The 15,616-nt window shown below is 48.3% G+C and overlaps 1 protein-coding gene and 1 long non-coding RNA gene across 2 annotated transcripts in view; both read left to right on the top strand.

Annotated features, from left to right (window-relative positions):
• LOC143821919 (uncharacterized) overlaps positions 1 to 4,434 on the top strand; it is a 63,716-nt gene extending 59,282 nt beyond the window's left edge. The window contains exon 8 of the long non-coding RNA XR_013225973.1: positions 3,463 to 4,434. This is a non-coding gene — a long non-coding RNA (uncharacterized LOC143821919). The remainder of the gene's footprint in view (positions 1 to 3,462) is intronic.
• Positions 4,435 to 11,815: 7,381 nt separating this feature from the next.
• BARX2 (BARX homeobox 2) overlaps positions 11,816 to 15,616 on the top strand; it is a 43,288-nt gene continuing 39,487 nt past the window's right edge. The window contains exon 1 of the mRNA XM_077306155.1: positions 11,816 to 12,452. Within this exon, the coding sequence (XP_077162270.1) occupies positions 12,281 to 12,452 (172 nt within the window). The 5' untranslated portion in view covers positions 11,816 to 12,280. The remainder of the gene's footprint in view (positions 12,453 to 15,616) is intronic.

Genomic DNA, 15,616 nt, shown 5'->3' with positions numbered 1-15,616 from the left:
GAAATCCCTGTGAGGTTGCCAGAAGTCAGCTGTGGTTCAATGGCAAAACCAAGCATTATGACAAAGCACTCTAGAAACCACCAAGATCTTCCAGATAGCACCCAAACTGATATTGCATGACATGCAATTGAATGATATTTTATACCATGGGAAATGGCATTGATCACTGAAGTGCTACTGGACTCAAATTTTGGTCTTTACTATAGACTATAGGTTACTATAGACCAGGCTGTCTCAACTTGATGGTCCTGGAAGGGTTTCCTGAATGGGTGAGAGTTATTAATTTTAATATATTTATATGATTATATATATTATAAATATTTATTTATTGGGTAATATGACCATGTATGATCATGCTGACCTCACTCCCTTTCCCAAAATGGCTAATTATGGGCCTGAAGGGGTTGGGAAAGAGAGGGGCCCTGGGTGGGCAAGTACATAGCTCTGCTTCCCAACCGAAGTCTGCATGCTCATGCCAATTCTGTGGTTTCTCGAAATCCAGAGAATGTTTCAGGGGTTTCTCAATGGCCAAAGAGTTGAGAAAGGCTGATATAGACTGACATGGTGATCCACCTGAAATGACAACCCAACAGCAACCATCACAGCAAGACTCCCCCCCTGTCTTCAAGCAGTTTCTGAAACAAGAGAAAGACATACAAACAACAGAAAACAGGCAATGCAAATATGCCGAGTGACTCCAGTTTCCATGGATTGAGACTGGATTGACCTCTGCATAGGATCACACCGAAGGAGAGCTAGAAACGAGGATCCTGAAGTCATGGGGGGACACAGAAACAGGGTAAAGATCGGCACCCTCCAATTCCAAATCTCACCGTGAAAGCCATCCTCTTCATTTTTGTCTCTGCACCATCTGGTTGGTCGGTGAGTCAAACTCGAACTGGGTTTCCCTTTGCCGATTTAGTTTTACCCATTTGCCCGTTTACTAACAAGACCTCTTAAAAAATGCACACACTATCAAATTATTGTGTGTTCTCCAGTTGCAACCCACTCATGGTGACGCGGGGATTTTCAAAGCAAAAACGGATTTGCTTTCCTCTGCATAGCAACCCTGGCCTTTCGGGAGAGGGGGTTTCTCCCATCCAAGTACCAACCCTGGTTGGACCCTACTTTGCTTCCAAGCTCTGACAAGTAGAGTCTAGCCTGGGCTGTGGGACTCCTACACACACTTTAGGACAGGGGTAGTCAACCTGTGGTCCTCCAGATGTCCCTGGACTACAATTCCCATGAGCCCCTGCTGCTGGCAGGGGCTCATGGGAATTGTAGTCCATGGACATCTGGAGGACCACAGGTTGACTACCCCTGCTTTACGAGAGACTTAATGGGTTGTTGAGTCTAAAGCAGGGTGAGACTCTCCTCACAACACAGTAAGTTGTACAGTTGCAAAGCGTTCATTACTGTAATTAGATCTTTCCGATGATGGTGATTTATGCATGCTGCTTGCTTCCATTTTCTGATGTGATAAGGAGTCAAACCGGCGTAGCCAGTGGCTGATGTGGATCTTTCTCATTCACATCAGCTCTAAACCATTCATTACCCTCCACAAAAATCTTCAACGCTGCATTACAGGTCAGGACAGAACAGCGTGCCAGAATCCCTGGTGCGCAGCTCTCTGAGTGAATCTCTAGCTTTGATCATCCTGCCCCAAGTTGCCAGGGGGCTGTCTTAAACCCACCAGTGTCAATGGGGAATTAATTAAATGTTTAAAGAATAGTTCTCTGCTATTCTGCCCAACCCACTGGGTCTCAGTAAGAGTTGAGCTGTGGCTCCTTGTAGTTCTACCGTTCCTTAATGTTATTGTTGTTATTATATTAATGTTATAATAGTTATTCAGAGCCTCTTGTGGCGCAGAGTGGTAAGGCAGCAGACATGCAGTCTGAAAGCTCTGCCCATGAGGCTGGGAGTTCGATCCCAGCAGCCAGCTCAAGGTCGACTCAGCCTTCCATCCTTCCGAGGTCGGTAAAATGAGTACCCAGCTTGCTGGGGGGTAAACGGTAATGACTGGGGAAGGCACTGGCAAACCACCCCGTATTGAGTCTGCCATGAAAACGCTAGAGGGTGTCACCCCAAGGGGCAGACATGACTCGGTGCTTGCACAGGGGATACCTTTACCTTTACCTTTATAATAGTTATTCACCTTGTTGTTCTATAAATGATGTTACCTGTATCGTTTTCTTGTTCCATTTAAACCGCCCTGAGCCTTCGGGGAGGGTGGTATATAAATAAAATAAAATAAACAAACATTCTTCTTTTTCAAAATCTATGTCCTGTCTTTTTGTCCTTCCGTGGACTTCCAAGGCAGGTAACGATTCACAAAGATATACCTATAAAACTCATTGCATGCAGGCCGGACCTCAAATTGATCATATGCTAAACAGATCTTACCCACACTAAAGCAGTCACCTGTGGAGCAAGTGATGATCAATAATCTTAAAGATTCGAAATGTGCAAAATTCCATACGCCTGTGGATCTGCTTGGGCCCAGGCCATAATACTCGAAGCTCAAATGGTCCATCTTGCAGTTTGAATTTTAACACTGAAGAAGGCTTTCAGCCAAGGACTTACAACATACAAGATAAAAATATACCACTGAAATTTAACCATTATTAAAATCAGCCCTCATCCCAAAAACACTTTATTGGAACCATTTTTAAAGGAGCGAGCTTTGAGTATTTCTGCACCCTTGCTTACATTCTTACTCTCCTTTTTTGCCAAGATTCAGAATCTCCCATTTCTGCAATTGACCCCCACACTTCAGAGTTCAGCTCCCTTGGAGTAAACAATTGCTTTGAAGGGCAAAAATTATGGTATTATACTCAAATGAGACCCCCCCCTTCCCACCTCCTCAAGTCTCCAGAAATTTCCCAGTCTGGAGGGAGCAACCCTATAATGGTAAACCACAAAAGTGGCTGAGAGCCAGAGGCCTCACAAAAGGAAAAGACACCCTATAAGGGCACCTATTAACAGCTAGAATGGTTAGCTTCTATGTATTCTTGTTACCATTCAAGATTGTTCACCTGTGGATCCCACCTTGGCATTATTGACGGATCCCAAGAGCATGAGAAATTGGAGAGACTCAAATTGCAAATGGCACCAGGTGGAGCAAGAACACTAGCAAGCCTGAAAAAAGAAATATTTAGAGAGGTGTTGCTGTCGGCAGAGTAATTAACACTGCAGTGGTGCACAACCTGATTAAAGAGTAGATAAAGCTTTATTTAGGAATTAACATACTTGATAGGAAAGAGGAGAGACAGAGGAAGGTTCCTCCTAACTACATCTCTACCTGAGAGGGAAGGTAAAAACTGGGCACGGCACTTCCTTGAAGAAGGGGGAAATTGCCCTGAGCGAAGCAATCTGGAGACAGAGGAGGAATGGCACTTAACAGGAGGGAGAAGGTGCTGACCTCACTATTCCTAACTAATTGTCTTCTTGCTGCCCCTGCAGGGTCTTCTCTTCTGCTTTGTATACAAGATGCTGCCTTTTCCAAGAGCTGCTGAGACGGAGTGCACATTTTCCAATGGGCGTTTCTGTTGTGCGGCTGCATATTCCTGACTCTCTGCCAAGAAAGGTCATCTCCCTTTGGCAGGTGCAAATTAGGTGTTTTTTCCCCCTTCACACTGTGGAGGAGGCAGCAAAGTGTTCCAGCAAGCAGAGACAAACAAGGGCACAAGCCCTTTCATAGTGTTGCGGGAATTAGAATTGGCAGAGCCCTGACAGCCCGGGCTGTGCATTGGATGAAAAGGTCTTGGCAAACAAGGTGCTTGCATGAACAACCTCATGTAGGACGGCTGCGCCTTTGTCCTCCTCCCCCACGATAGCTCTTGCCACCATATTTACGGTGTGAAAGTGCGGAATGTGATGCAAGCAGAGTGGCAGGTTTCTGGCAATGTTTACTGTGTCTTTAGAGATTGCCATATCAGCAGGTTTGGACTTTTAGACCACTGTGCCATAGAAGGAGGAGGAGGAGGAGTTGGTTCTTATATGCCGCTTTTCTCTACCCAAAGGAGTCTCAAAGTGGCTTCTAATCTCCTTCCCTTTCCTCTCCCCACATTGACAATCAACAAATATTAAATGTGAATTCTTCAATACAAGTGTAATACAAATAATTTTGTAAAATGTAGTTTTGTAAAAATCTACAACTTGCTTTTTGGCTGTCTAGCCCAGGCTAGCCCAAGTTCACCAGATCTTGTAAGGTAAGCAGGGTCAGAAGAAGAAGAAGACGAAGAACAAAGTTGAAGTCCAGGGGCACCTTTAAGACCAACAAAGTTTAATTCTGGATATAAGCATTTGTGAGCATGCACACTTCTTCTGAAATGAAAGTTACCTGTCCATACATATAGAATCTATAGAGGGTGAGCTGCAAATTAGCATAAGCAATATAAACAGTGTTCTAGGACCATACTGGAATAAAAAACTTGACTCATGTGGTCACCATTTGTTTGGTTTGAATTAATTCTGGAGAAAACACAGTGAAAGAAAGAAAAACACCAGAGATAGATGGCGGATCTGTCCTTCTTAATTGTGGGGTGCTGAAAGTAATTAATGGAGACCATGTTTTACTCTCCATTCATCTAATCTCAAGCATGAAAGTAATTTTATAGTGTCCTTTTCTTTTAGGTGGGGTGATTGGCTAGCAGATCCTGACAGTTAGGTCTCTTCTGTCCCCAGACCAGGGGAATACATTCCAATCTACCATTCCAAATTACATTATACAATTTATGACACCACTCAGAACAATGGAATCCCCAGGACTTAACGGGAATATTGGGTGTTTTTTTTTCAATCTCACCAAATATGATAACCTCATTCAGCCCTTACAATTGTATTGTCACCAAGAGGGGTTATGCATCCTCTTTATTTGATTTTTGTTTGGAACAGTAGATTAGAATAGTAATTGGAATGTAACAAATTGTTACAAATGTAAACGGGTATAAGCCAACATGGCTACCTGCCTGAATTTAGACTGCAGGGAATTTAGAGTGCATGGTCTTCCAGTCAATATTTCATTCTGAAAAGGTCCATGGCATGGCAAACACTAGGCTGCAGTCTTTGACACCAAATTCACCCTGTGGATTCCCCACCCAGTCATAAGAATCCCCTCCTGTTGGCCAAGAACTGAACCCCAAAGAAGTCACGATTTAATCATGTGAACCCCATCAGAGGGCAATGGGTCTCAGTCCCCCCACCCCTTCCGAAGGAACGTATTTCCGCATCCTCCTCTTTCCCCAGCCCCACAGCTCATGTCGCAGAAGAAATCCTGAGAGATGTGTTGCCAGACAAGGAGGCCTTTGGTGGCCCCAACAGCTGTAAGGGATTTTGAGACCTCTTGGCAGATGTTTGCTATTCAAGGCACTTTTCTGCCATTGGAAACAAATCCTCCGATTCTTCTTGACCAAAGAGGACTCTGCTTGATTGACAGCCAGTGTGTGTTGCATGCAACATAAACTGTATTATTACCCAGGAATTTTTTAAAAGAACCTTTTAGAAAACATTAAATCTCTGTACGTGTGCAGTTGAAACAACTCCCAATGCCTTTTCTGAAAGGCTGGCTCAGGAAGACTTCAAAGGGTCTGTGCTGAGTTCAAAGACTGAAATATTTGTTTGCGACAGATCACTCGGAAAGGCTCCCTCAAGCCAACAGGCAGCTGCGTGACAAGCCAGCGTGTGTCTCCCAAATCTGGGACCCTCAAAACAACCCCTTCCTCAGTTGTTTGAGGCTTCAGAGAGTCAGCGTGGTATAGTGGCTACGAGCAAGTGGCCTCTAATCTGGAGAACCAGGTTTGATTCCCCACTTCTCCTCCACATGTGGCTAGCTGGGTGGCCTTGTGCCAGTCTCAGTTCTCTCGGAGCTCTCTCAGCCCCACCTACTTCACAGGGTGTCTGTTGTGGGGAGAGGAAGGGTAGATGATCATAAGACCCTTTGAGACTCTTTCGGGTATCTCTCAATGATAGGAGATAAATCATTGTTAGGAAGCTTCCTGTTGGCATCGTTGTTTACTCTGGCTGGCAGCAGCTCCCCAGGGTCTGCCAGATAGTCGTCATTTACCATACCTGGAAATTGAACCCAGGGCCTTCTGCATAGAAAGCCAATGTGACAAAGAAAGGCTCCTGGCAGCTTTACAGGCGTCACTCACCACCGGATTCTCTTTGACCTGAGACTGACCAGATTTCACTTGGCTTCTGTGAAATTGACAAGCCGGCCACGGAGGGATGTCAATTTCACGCGGAGGTCATTCCCCGCCAAGTCTCTCAGGAAAATGATGCTCGACTCAAAGTGGCAACCAGTTGGTGGCAGCCTCGCGGGGTTTTCAAGGCGGGAGCCTTGCTCCCTGGACCGGAACCTGCGTCTGTTGCTTTCCTGGCCTGTATAGGTAGCTTTCCGGGTCCCTCGCTCCCTGCCTGTCTCCTGCGGACTTCCACCAATCTGTGCGGCGGTTTCCCATCCGGAAGACTGTCCTAGATAAGAGATCAGGCGCGCAACCGGCGCTCGGCCGTCGAACTGCGCCGCAACCCCCGGAGTCGTTTGCCGGAATCGACAACAGAATCAGACGCTCAACGGAGAGGCGCGCCTTCCTCACATTCCTGAGCGCTGCTGGTGCGTTTTTCGTTCCTTAAGCGCTGGCGAGTCCGTAAAATCACCAAAGCGACACAAGAGGCTAGCGCAGTCAAACTGCGGCCCTCCAGAGGTCCATGGACTACAGTTCCCATGAGCCCCTGCCAGCGAATGTCCATGGACCTCTGGAGGGCCGCAGTTTGACTACCCCTGGGGGAGTTGGGAGGGTTTGGCAGGTTTGCCCTCCGATCCTCCCGGGCAACGTCATGAAATGGCCCAGAAGTCCCTTCTTGGCCAAGACTGAGATGGTTCCGGTGTTGGCCTGTCCGCAGCAGGGCCTTGTTGAGGCTCGGCTCCCTACTTCCGATACAGCCAGACATTAAAGTCTGCGGGCTGTCCTACTACACATAGTAGGACCTGCCTGTTGCCTTCCGTAGGATCCTCTTACGGAATGTCTGCAGGGTTTAACCTGTTATGTGAATGCCGAGGCTTTGCTTCAGCTTTTCTCCCTGGTCCCACAGGTCTGCCACCCTCTGGCACGATGGTTCGACTGACCCCGACCGATTTAGTCATCTGTGAGTCACGCGGTGTCAGCCGCCTTGAGCCTCGGGGCGGGAGAAAGGCGGCCGATCCCTAACGCTGGCGAGGCGGGTCTGTGGATTCCTCGAGACTTTCCGGGCTTCTGGAGGTGAGGCCAGCTCTTTCTTGACGCTGGCCCGTCTGGCCGAGGGACACGCAGGAAGCAGAAGACGCGTCGCCGGGCAGGCGCAACGCCTCTACCTCAGAGACGCTCTGGCTTTCGGCTCAACGCTCGTCACTTCGCAGCGAGCCCGGTTCCGAGGAGAAGCAGTTTTGATCGAAGCCGATTTGCAACGCCTTTTGGGTGATGTTTGACGGCGAAAACATCCCGCACGTGTTTGATCTTGCACTTTCCTGTGTGCGTTTGCAGCTTCTAAAGTGCAGGGGAAATGCACTACCCAACGTGGCCATTACCTATAACTGCAGTTCTTGAAAAAAATTAATGCAGGGGACATAATTCCACAGGCGGGGGGGGGGGGGACGGACTCAATGCGGGAGGGGTTAGGCGGTGACGTTTCCTTGGAATCAGTAACATGAATTTTTAAAACTCTGCACTTGCAACCCTGTTCCTTTATTGGGGAATTAGTCCCCATTGTAATGCCTGGGCGCACACCTTTGACGCTTCCTTCCGTTGATTCCAAAATTAGAAGGCGGTTCATTTCTGCTGGATTCCACTCGGTCTTCTGGTTTAGCTAATATATATAATTTCCCTGATCATTGCATAGCACTTGCACAACGGAGGGAGTCTCGAGTCGGGAAGGGTGTGTTTTTCAAAGCTGGGGAGGGAGAATAAAACCAAAATGGTTTTTGCATAGGAAGAAACAAAGCCAGTCCCAAACAGGTTTAGAAGAAGAAGAAGAGTTGGTTCTTATATGCCTCCCAACAGGTTTAGAAGAAGAAGAAGAAGAAGAAGAAGAAGAAGGAGTTGGTTCTTATATGCCGCTTTTCCTTACCCGAAGGTGGCTCAAAGCGGCTTACAATTGTCTTCCCTTCCTTTTCCCTCAACAGGCACCCTGTGAGGTGGGTGAGGCTGTGAGAGCCCTGATATTACTGCTTGGTCAAGAACAGCTTTCTCAGGGCTGTGGAGAGCCCAAGGTCACCCAGCTGGCTGCATGTGGGGGAGTGCAGAATCGAACCCGGCATGCCAGATTAGAAGTCCCACTACATCAAACTGGCTAGTATTTTAAATAATTGTTTTTTCCTTCCCCAAGGTTGTTTTTGTATGTAATGGTGGAGAGAGAAAGAAAGCAAGAAAGAAAGAAAGAAAGAAAGAAAGAAAGAAAGAAAGAAAGAAAGAAAGAAAGAAAGAAAGAAAGAAAGCTCGCTTCACAGGTGAATGGAATCTACGAGCTGAACTGGAAAAAAACTATATGGGTTTTGGGATTAGGGAATTAGGGGTCAGGAACAGAGATAATCGTTTCTATAAACTAACTAATCTGGGAAGATTCAACTCCATTAAACCGACAGGGAAGGAAATCTCAACTGATCTCGTATCAAAGGGCTATTGAAATCCCCCTTAAGGCGCTAAACATGTAAAGTTTACATTAAAACTATAATTTAATATTTTTCTCTCTCCTTTTCAGAAACGAAAAAAAAATATTATGGGTTCCTTCAGTATACTCAACATGGGGGGCGGGGTAACATTCTGGTCCTCTGGAGGCAGATCCAGACGGGTCTCCGGGTTAGTCCAGCTGCAGGAGTAGAAAAAAGCACGAACCCAGGAGCACCTTAAAGACGACCAAAATCTGTGGCTGGGGAGGAGCCTTCCCGAGTCCCTGTTCTCTTCCTCAGATACTTTTTCTAATCCTTTGCAGAATCAATTCATTCAGCAATCCCCTGACGTCCTTATTGAATTGATGCATCTGCTTGATTAACTTATTTCATGGGCTTAGTACCTATAGAGCGTGATTTGCTACAGGCATCTACTACTTCCCCAAAACGGACCCTTGTGGCATTTTAAAAAACCTCATTGTTTTGTGTGTGTGTGTGCTTCATTTTGCCTCATTTATCGTCCGCCTTCCTCACTGGAAGGCAAGGCAGGTCACACAATCAATAGACGCGACAAGGGGGTGGGGATATTTATTTATAATTGCATGCCTTTCCCAGGAACCTCAATAAACAGATTTTGAACCTATGAGAGATCTAAAAACAACTGAAGCAAAGCTATGTCTGAACACGAGCCGCTAAAGGATACAAAAATTACATAGTACGATCCTAACAAAAATAAAGTCAAAGAGCACCTTTAAGACCAACGAAGATTTATTCAAGGTGTGAGCTTTTGAGTGTGTGCACTCGAAAGCTCACACCTTGAATAAATCTTTGTTGGTCTTAAAGGTGCTCTTGGAATCTAGTTTTGTTACGTTACTACAGACCAACACGGCTACCACTTGAACCTATAGTAAGATCCTAGTTTCAGTAAGCTACACCCAGTAGTAGAGACCACAGGCCCTATTCAATGTAGTAACTTCATGCGGAGCAACTCTAACCAGCGTAGAAAAGCTCCTCTCGCGAATAATTCACCTTTGCATCCTTTACAGAAAACTTGGCGCGCTTATCCGGGAGCACTTACTTCTCCGAGGAAACATGGCTCAGACTCCTGAAATCTTACGTGTACTTCCGTGGGAGTAAAGCCCTTTGAGATTATTGCGGGGCGGGGGGGGGGGGGCTCACTTCTGCCTCCAAATGCAGAGGATTCGGGGGCTGTAAATCCAGGCCAAAGGAAGACGAAGGAGTGGAGGACAAGGCAGCGTGATCCCCCCTCCTCCTCCCGGGGAAAAGCGGAGTCGAGCGAGAGCTATGCGAGGGCTGCGTTCCGTGCATAACTGTTTGGATTGAGGGAGCCCAGGCCGTCTTTCTTGGCACGACGCGGCAGGAACGGAGGCCACAGATCCTTTTTGGCACCCGAGAGGAACAGGGTGGGGAGAAATCCAGGGAGAAAGTAACACCCCAGCTTTGGGGGAGGGGCGTCATATCTGAGATCAGGAGTGGAAAGAATGTCTCAATGATTTCTTTTCTTTTCTTTTTTTTGGAGGGGGGAGAAATAAATCCATTAGAGGAGCAATTAAAAGTTACGAGTGAGTAGGGAACAAGGCGGGACGCTGGCGGAGATCCGCGCTGCTGAGTGATAAACCCGAAAAAGGACGCGGCAGCGCGGAGATTCTCGGGAGCCGCGAACGAGATTTCTTTCTTTCTTTCTTTCTTTCTTTCTTTCTTTCTTTCTTTCTTTCTTTCTTTCTTTCTTTCGTTCTCTGCTCTGCACCTGCGAATTGCAAGAGAGTCCCAAACGGACTCAGAGTCGCTTTCCTTTAAAAGCGGAGGTGTGAGAACGCCCTCTTCCTCAACCGAGGGGCTCCAATAGCGCCCCCGAGAACGAAATCCGGAAAGGTTTTTGTTGTGGTTGTTGTTAAAACCGCCCTTCAACAATTTTCATTTTCAACAATGCAGGCCAGGAGCGCGTTTTTACGCACCGGGGGCGCCTCTTGCTCAGCCGGGGAGCCCCGTCCAGGCGAGGCGAAGTCTCTAAACGAGGGAGAGACTCTTTTTGCGCTTCACATTTGAGATCGATGGCCTCGGTGGGGGTTTGGGGATCTTCTCACCCCTTCGAAATCCGCGGATGGGGAGGGGTAGATCTCTTGGGGGGACAACGGCCACTAACCGAAACGTGATTCCCTACCGAAACCGGAACTTCCTTCCGAATTTTCAGTCCAAATCTGGCTTTTGGTTAATGTCCCAATCTACAGGTGCCAAAGTTAACACACAGCCCGGTCCAGCGAGGGTCTACTCAGAAACAAGAGCCATAAAGTTCCCTGGGGCTTCCCTGCTTTCAGGCTGAATCCTATGGATTCCCGCAAGGGGGGGGGGGAATCCATACCTAAATCCGGCGTTAGGATTCCGGCGGGCAGCCGATTGGCCTTACTTCAGAGGAGGCACGCTTAGAAGTGGGCCGAGGGACGCTTAAGAGCGCTTCTCTTGGGCCTGGCTGGGCCGGCCCTCATTCTCTCAGCGGATAGCCGGGATGAACGAATGATTCGCGGGGACGGCAGAGCTAGCCTTTCGGATGCCACCTAGGCGGACTTTTATTTCTGCCCCCCGCAGTCGAGGCAAACACCCCCCCCCCTTGCTTTCCTGAGTGGTGACAGACGTCCGCTTCGTAATTTCGGCGGAGAGAAATTCGGAGGGCTTTCTAAACGGACCGAGCCGAGTCCGGAACCCAGCCTGAGTCCAGTGGCCCCCTGCAGACCAACCCAGTTTCATTCGAGGTGCGATTCCTTGGAGGCGCCAGCACCCCGACACGAGCCTGGACCAATCCGCCCTTACAGGCAGGCAGGCAGGGGGTCAAGACGCGGCTGCAGGCGGAGTCGGGGGATTCGGGGACGAGCCTGACCGCACGCGGAGCCCCGGGGCAGGCGGAGCGCGGAGTCCAGCGGCAGGCCCCCTGCAGGCCGACCGGGCTCCGCTCTGCACCTGCCCAGCCGGAGTTCCGAAACGGCCTCCCCGAGTCCTTGCCGCTGGGGGCCAGGAGCCCTCCCGGACACAGGCCGGCCGGGGAGGGAGGGAGGGAGGCGGGGAAGGGAGGCGCTCAAGCCCATTTTTTTCACCGCCCCAATCCGGAGCGCACCCAGCTCTGGCCGCCTGCCAGCGGCGGCGGGGAGGAAGCCGGTCCACACCCCGCGAGCTTAAAATAGCGCTCGGGCTGCCTGTGTCGCTCGCTCGCTCCCCCCACCCCCCTCTCCCTCCCTCCCTCTCTCTCTCTCTCCGCGGGCGCGCTGTCGACGATGGGGCGCGGGGAGGATGAGCGCTTGATTGACAGGCGCAGTGTCCTCAAAAGGGCCGGGCGCCGCGCCGCTGGGCGGCTGAGCTAGAGGCAGGCAGGCAGGCAGGCAAGGAGCGAGGCAAGCCGCAGTGCCGCGCCGCGCAGACGGGCAGCGAAGGGAGGAAAGAAGGAAGGGGGGGGTCCCTGGCTTGGGTGGGCTGGGCTGGGCTGGGCTTAGCTGGGCAGCGTCCGGCGGATCTCCCCCGGCGAGAGTCTCCCGCTCCATCCCTTCCCGCGAGCCCCCCACCCCCACCTCCGGCCGCCCCTCTGCGGGGTGCCTGCCCCCCCCCCCCCGCTCCGCGCCCCTGGCTCCAGCCATGCACTGCCAAGCCGAGATGCGGCAGCTGAAAGCAGCCAGGCGGCGCTACAAGACTTTCATGATCGACGAGATCCTGTCCCGGGAGACGTGCGATTACTTCGAGAAGCTCTCCCTCTACTCCGTCTGCCCGTCGCTCGTGGTCCGGCCCAAACCTCTGCACTCCTGCACCGGTAAGCGCCTCGGTCTCTCGGGACGGCCGCTGCCTCGCCTCGGTCTCTCTCCCTCTCCCGCTCTTGGAGGTCGAGCCTCCCAAATACCCTTTCGGAGATTCTCGGCTGGAGCGCAAGATCCGCATCCACTCCCTGAAGCCGGTGTTGGGAGTTCAGCCTCCCCGAGGAATGAATGGCACCAGTTTGGTATTCAAGCGGCCAGCCCTGTGGGTCTGAAGCCACAGAACCAAGTCTGAATCCAGGCACACCTTTCAGACCGGTCAGGTTTGGTTTTGGGGGGAAGCTTTGGTGCACACAGAAAAGCTTATGCCTTGAATAAAATGTTATTGACATTAAAGGGGCTGCAGGGCCTGGAGAAAGTGCCATTAAGCTCCATCCCCATCCCCAAACTTTTGTCAACTCCGATGCAAAAGTAGGTGCGCTGATTCTGAAGTAGCAAGGGGAATCTGCTTGACAGGCCAAAATGCCTCTTCCTCAAAAATGGCCTTCCTGTAAAAATGGTTCCTGATAAGGGTCACAGCTCAACACCAGATTTCTGGTTGCCTTCATTTCTTAGTTCCTTATGCAAATAATTGGTTGTAATATATCAGTCCACTAACATTTGTCCCTAGCAAGTGGAGGGGGGGGGGAATCAGGTCCCTAAGTTTAACAAAGACATGTTTGATACTCCATCGTACATTTGCAAAGAGAAGCAAGTGTCATTCCGGCCAACACCTCTCTTGCTTCTTGTCTTACATCATCAACAAAAAAATATTTGGAGAATAAGAACTTGACAAGTGGTAAAAGACGCCTTACACTCGGGAAGGAAAGGAGGCGATCAGATTTATATTGAGCCACCTCCCTTGCGGAGTGCAAAGACAAATTATTGAAACTCTTCCCGTGCATACAAACATGCACATTGGCTAGAAGTTGACTTGGGGGGTTGATTCTGTTCTGCATGGACAATCGTTGGGAGAGGGCAGAATTGATCAAAAGGCATCCTTGCATATCTGTGGAAGTAAACTCCTGAGTGAACTGTGTGGACTGGGACAAATCGAGGCATTTAGTGAGAAGGATCAAGTGGGGACATCTTCTAAGCCCAAACATTGGAGAAAAGGTCTTTTCCCAGACTTGTGATCTTTGTGTTGGGGTGGTATGGAGCAAGGTCCAAAGCAGGACTGAAATGGCACAGGGTGGGCAGACGGCAGAAATTCCAAAGACTTCTCTTCTAGTGGATTCTTGATTTTGGTGTAGAGTCCTAGAATGTTGCAGTTGAAATGAGGAAGCCTAAAGTGACATTCCCCCTGAGCTAGCTCCTTGATCTTGGGGAAGTGATTCTCCCACGAGGTTGCTTGGAAACTAAAATGGGATAACCCCAATCATGCCTCTTGGACTTTGCTGTAAGAAAGACCCAGAATAATAAAGCATCCCTCAGGCTTTCATACAACCCAAGAGATGACAGCCTATTCCCCTGTTAGGCAAAGATTCCCCTGAGATCCCATCAAGTAAAAGAGCTAACAATGGCTTGCCTTTTTAGATACTTGTGTTCCCTTATGCAGGAGCTCAAAATAGTACAGTTAAGGTTCATGAATGAAAACTTTCTTGGATATAAATTGAGTATTCTCTGGAAGCAGCAAGATACAGACTGGGATCTCAAGTGTGCATGAATTTACTTTTATGCTGAAGCTTCAAGGGTGGTTGTGATTTTCCACTGAGAAACATCCTGGTAGGTTAGGATTTGTAAACTTTGCGGGACAGAGCACTGGAGAGGACTGGGAAATGTTGCGATCCATTTTTTTTGCACTAAAATATCACAGAGCAGTATGTTTGTGAGAGAGTGTATGCATACATACTGACAGAGATACAGAAGTAAAATTCTGCATGAATAAAAAAAAACATTTTAAAGAAGGTGTAACTTAAACAGAATTAAATTATTCATAAAGTTATTTATATAAATTATTAAGGACTGTGGCCTATATTGCTATGTTTATCTTACTGTAACTAGGATCCTATGATGTATTTTTGTATCATTTAATGCATTATATTAGGATTTATGCTTTCCTTCACTTCTGTTTTTAAATTTATCATCGGTTCTACGACCCTAATCCTATTGTAGAATTCTTTGAATACCCCATCCGGTTGATTATATTTGCCCACTCTGCGTTAACTGCCTTGCGTTCGAGTGAGAACGATATACATGACATAAAATCAAATAAAAGTATTAAGTACTGGGAAGTCAGAATGGGCGTATGTGTGTCTTTAGAAGTGACAGATACGGCTGGTTCATATTCAGAGCATTTTTGTTTGTTCAGGAGATTCCCATTCAAAATGTTAATTTGCTCACAACACAGTCTGCGAATGGGGCTACTGCCACATCTCTTTAGTTGGGAATGAACTAGGATTTTCACTGCAGTAAAACAAGGGTGGCCATAAATTGTAAACCTTCCTCTGTGCCCCCCCTCCCTTCTCCACCTGGTATCAGGCACTATTCTAGCTGCAGCCACATGCCATGCCAGGTGAGGAGGACGGTCTATCCTTCCAAGACCTTTTTGAGGCTATTCCTTCATAGCATTCATAGCCCATGTTACGATTCTGATGCATGATCCGTGCGCATGATTTATTGCTGTCGAAGAGGACAATAGCTGTGCGTTGTATTCATGTGGGTTTGGTACTAATTTCAAGATGTTTGTTTTAATGTTATCGATGAATCACAGTTGCTCAGTGGCGCTCTGTGTCTTGGATAGGCTCTGAGGTTTAATTCTTCACGAAATTACAAAATACGCCACAAACAATGAGATACAGGGAAAAGCCACAGCTACCGTGAAGATGAGCGGTTGGGTTGGATAACTGAGTAGACAGCCCAAGCCTGGAGTTCTCTACCCCTCCTTCCCCAGCCTCCTTATAGAAATTTGTACCTGAATCTAAATAGCCAGGTTAGCCCAATCTCATCAGATCGTGGCAGCTAAACTTTGACCTTGGGTAGTGTTCGGAAGGAAGACCTCCAAGAAAAGTCCAACCACACAGAGGCAGGCCATGGCAAACCACCTCTGAACATCTCTTGCCTTGAAAATTCAACAGGGTCTCTATGCCAGCTATGACTTGGTGGCAAAACCAGAAATAAATTAGTAGCAAATCCCTAACTGATTTCGGATAGAGAAAACTTTGCATCTTTTGTCCTAGATTTA

This window comes from Paroedura picta, chromosome 12 (genome assembly GCF_049243985.1).
Source record: "Paroedura picta isolate Pp20150507F chromosome 12, Ppicta_v3.0, whole genome shotgun sequence".
Taxonomy (NCBI): domain Eukaryota; kingdom Metazoa; phylum Chordata; class Lepidosauria; order Squamata; family Gekkonidae; genus Paroedura; species Paroedura picta.
This window is presented reverse-complemented; position numbering and strand designations above follow the sequence as displayed.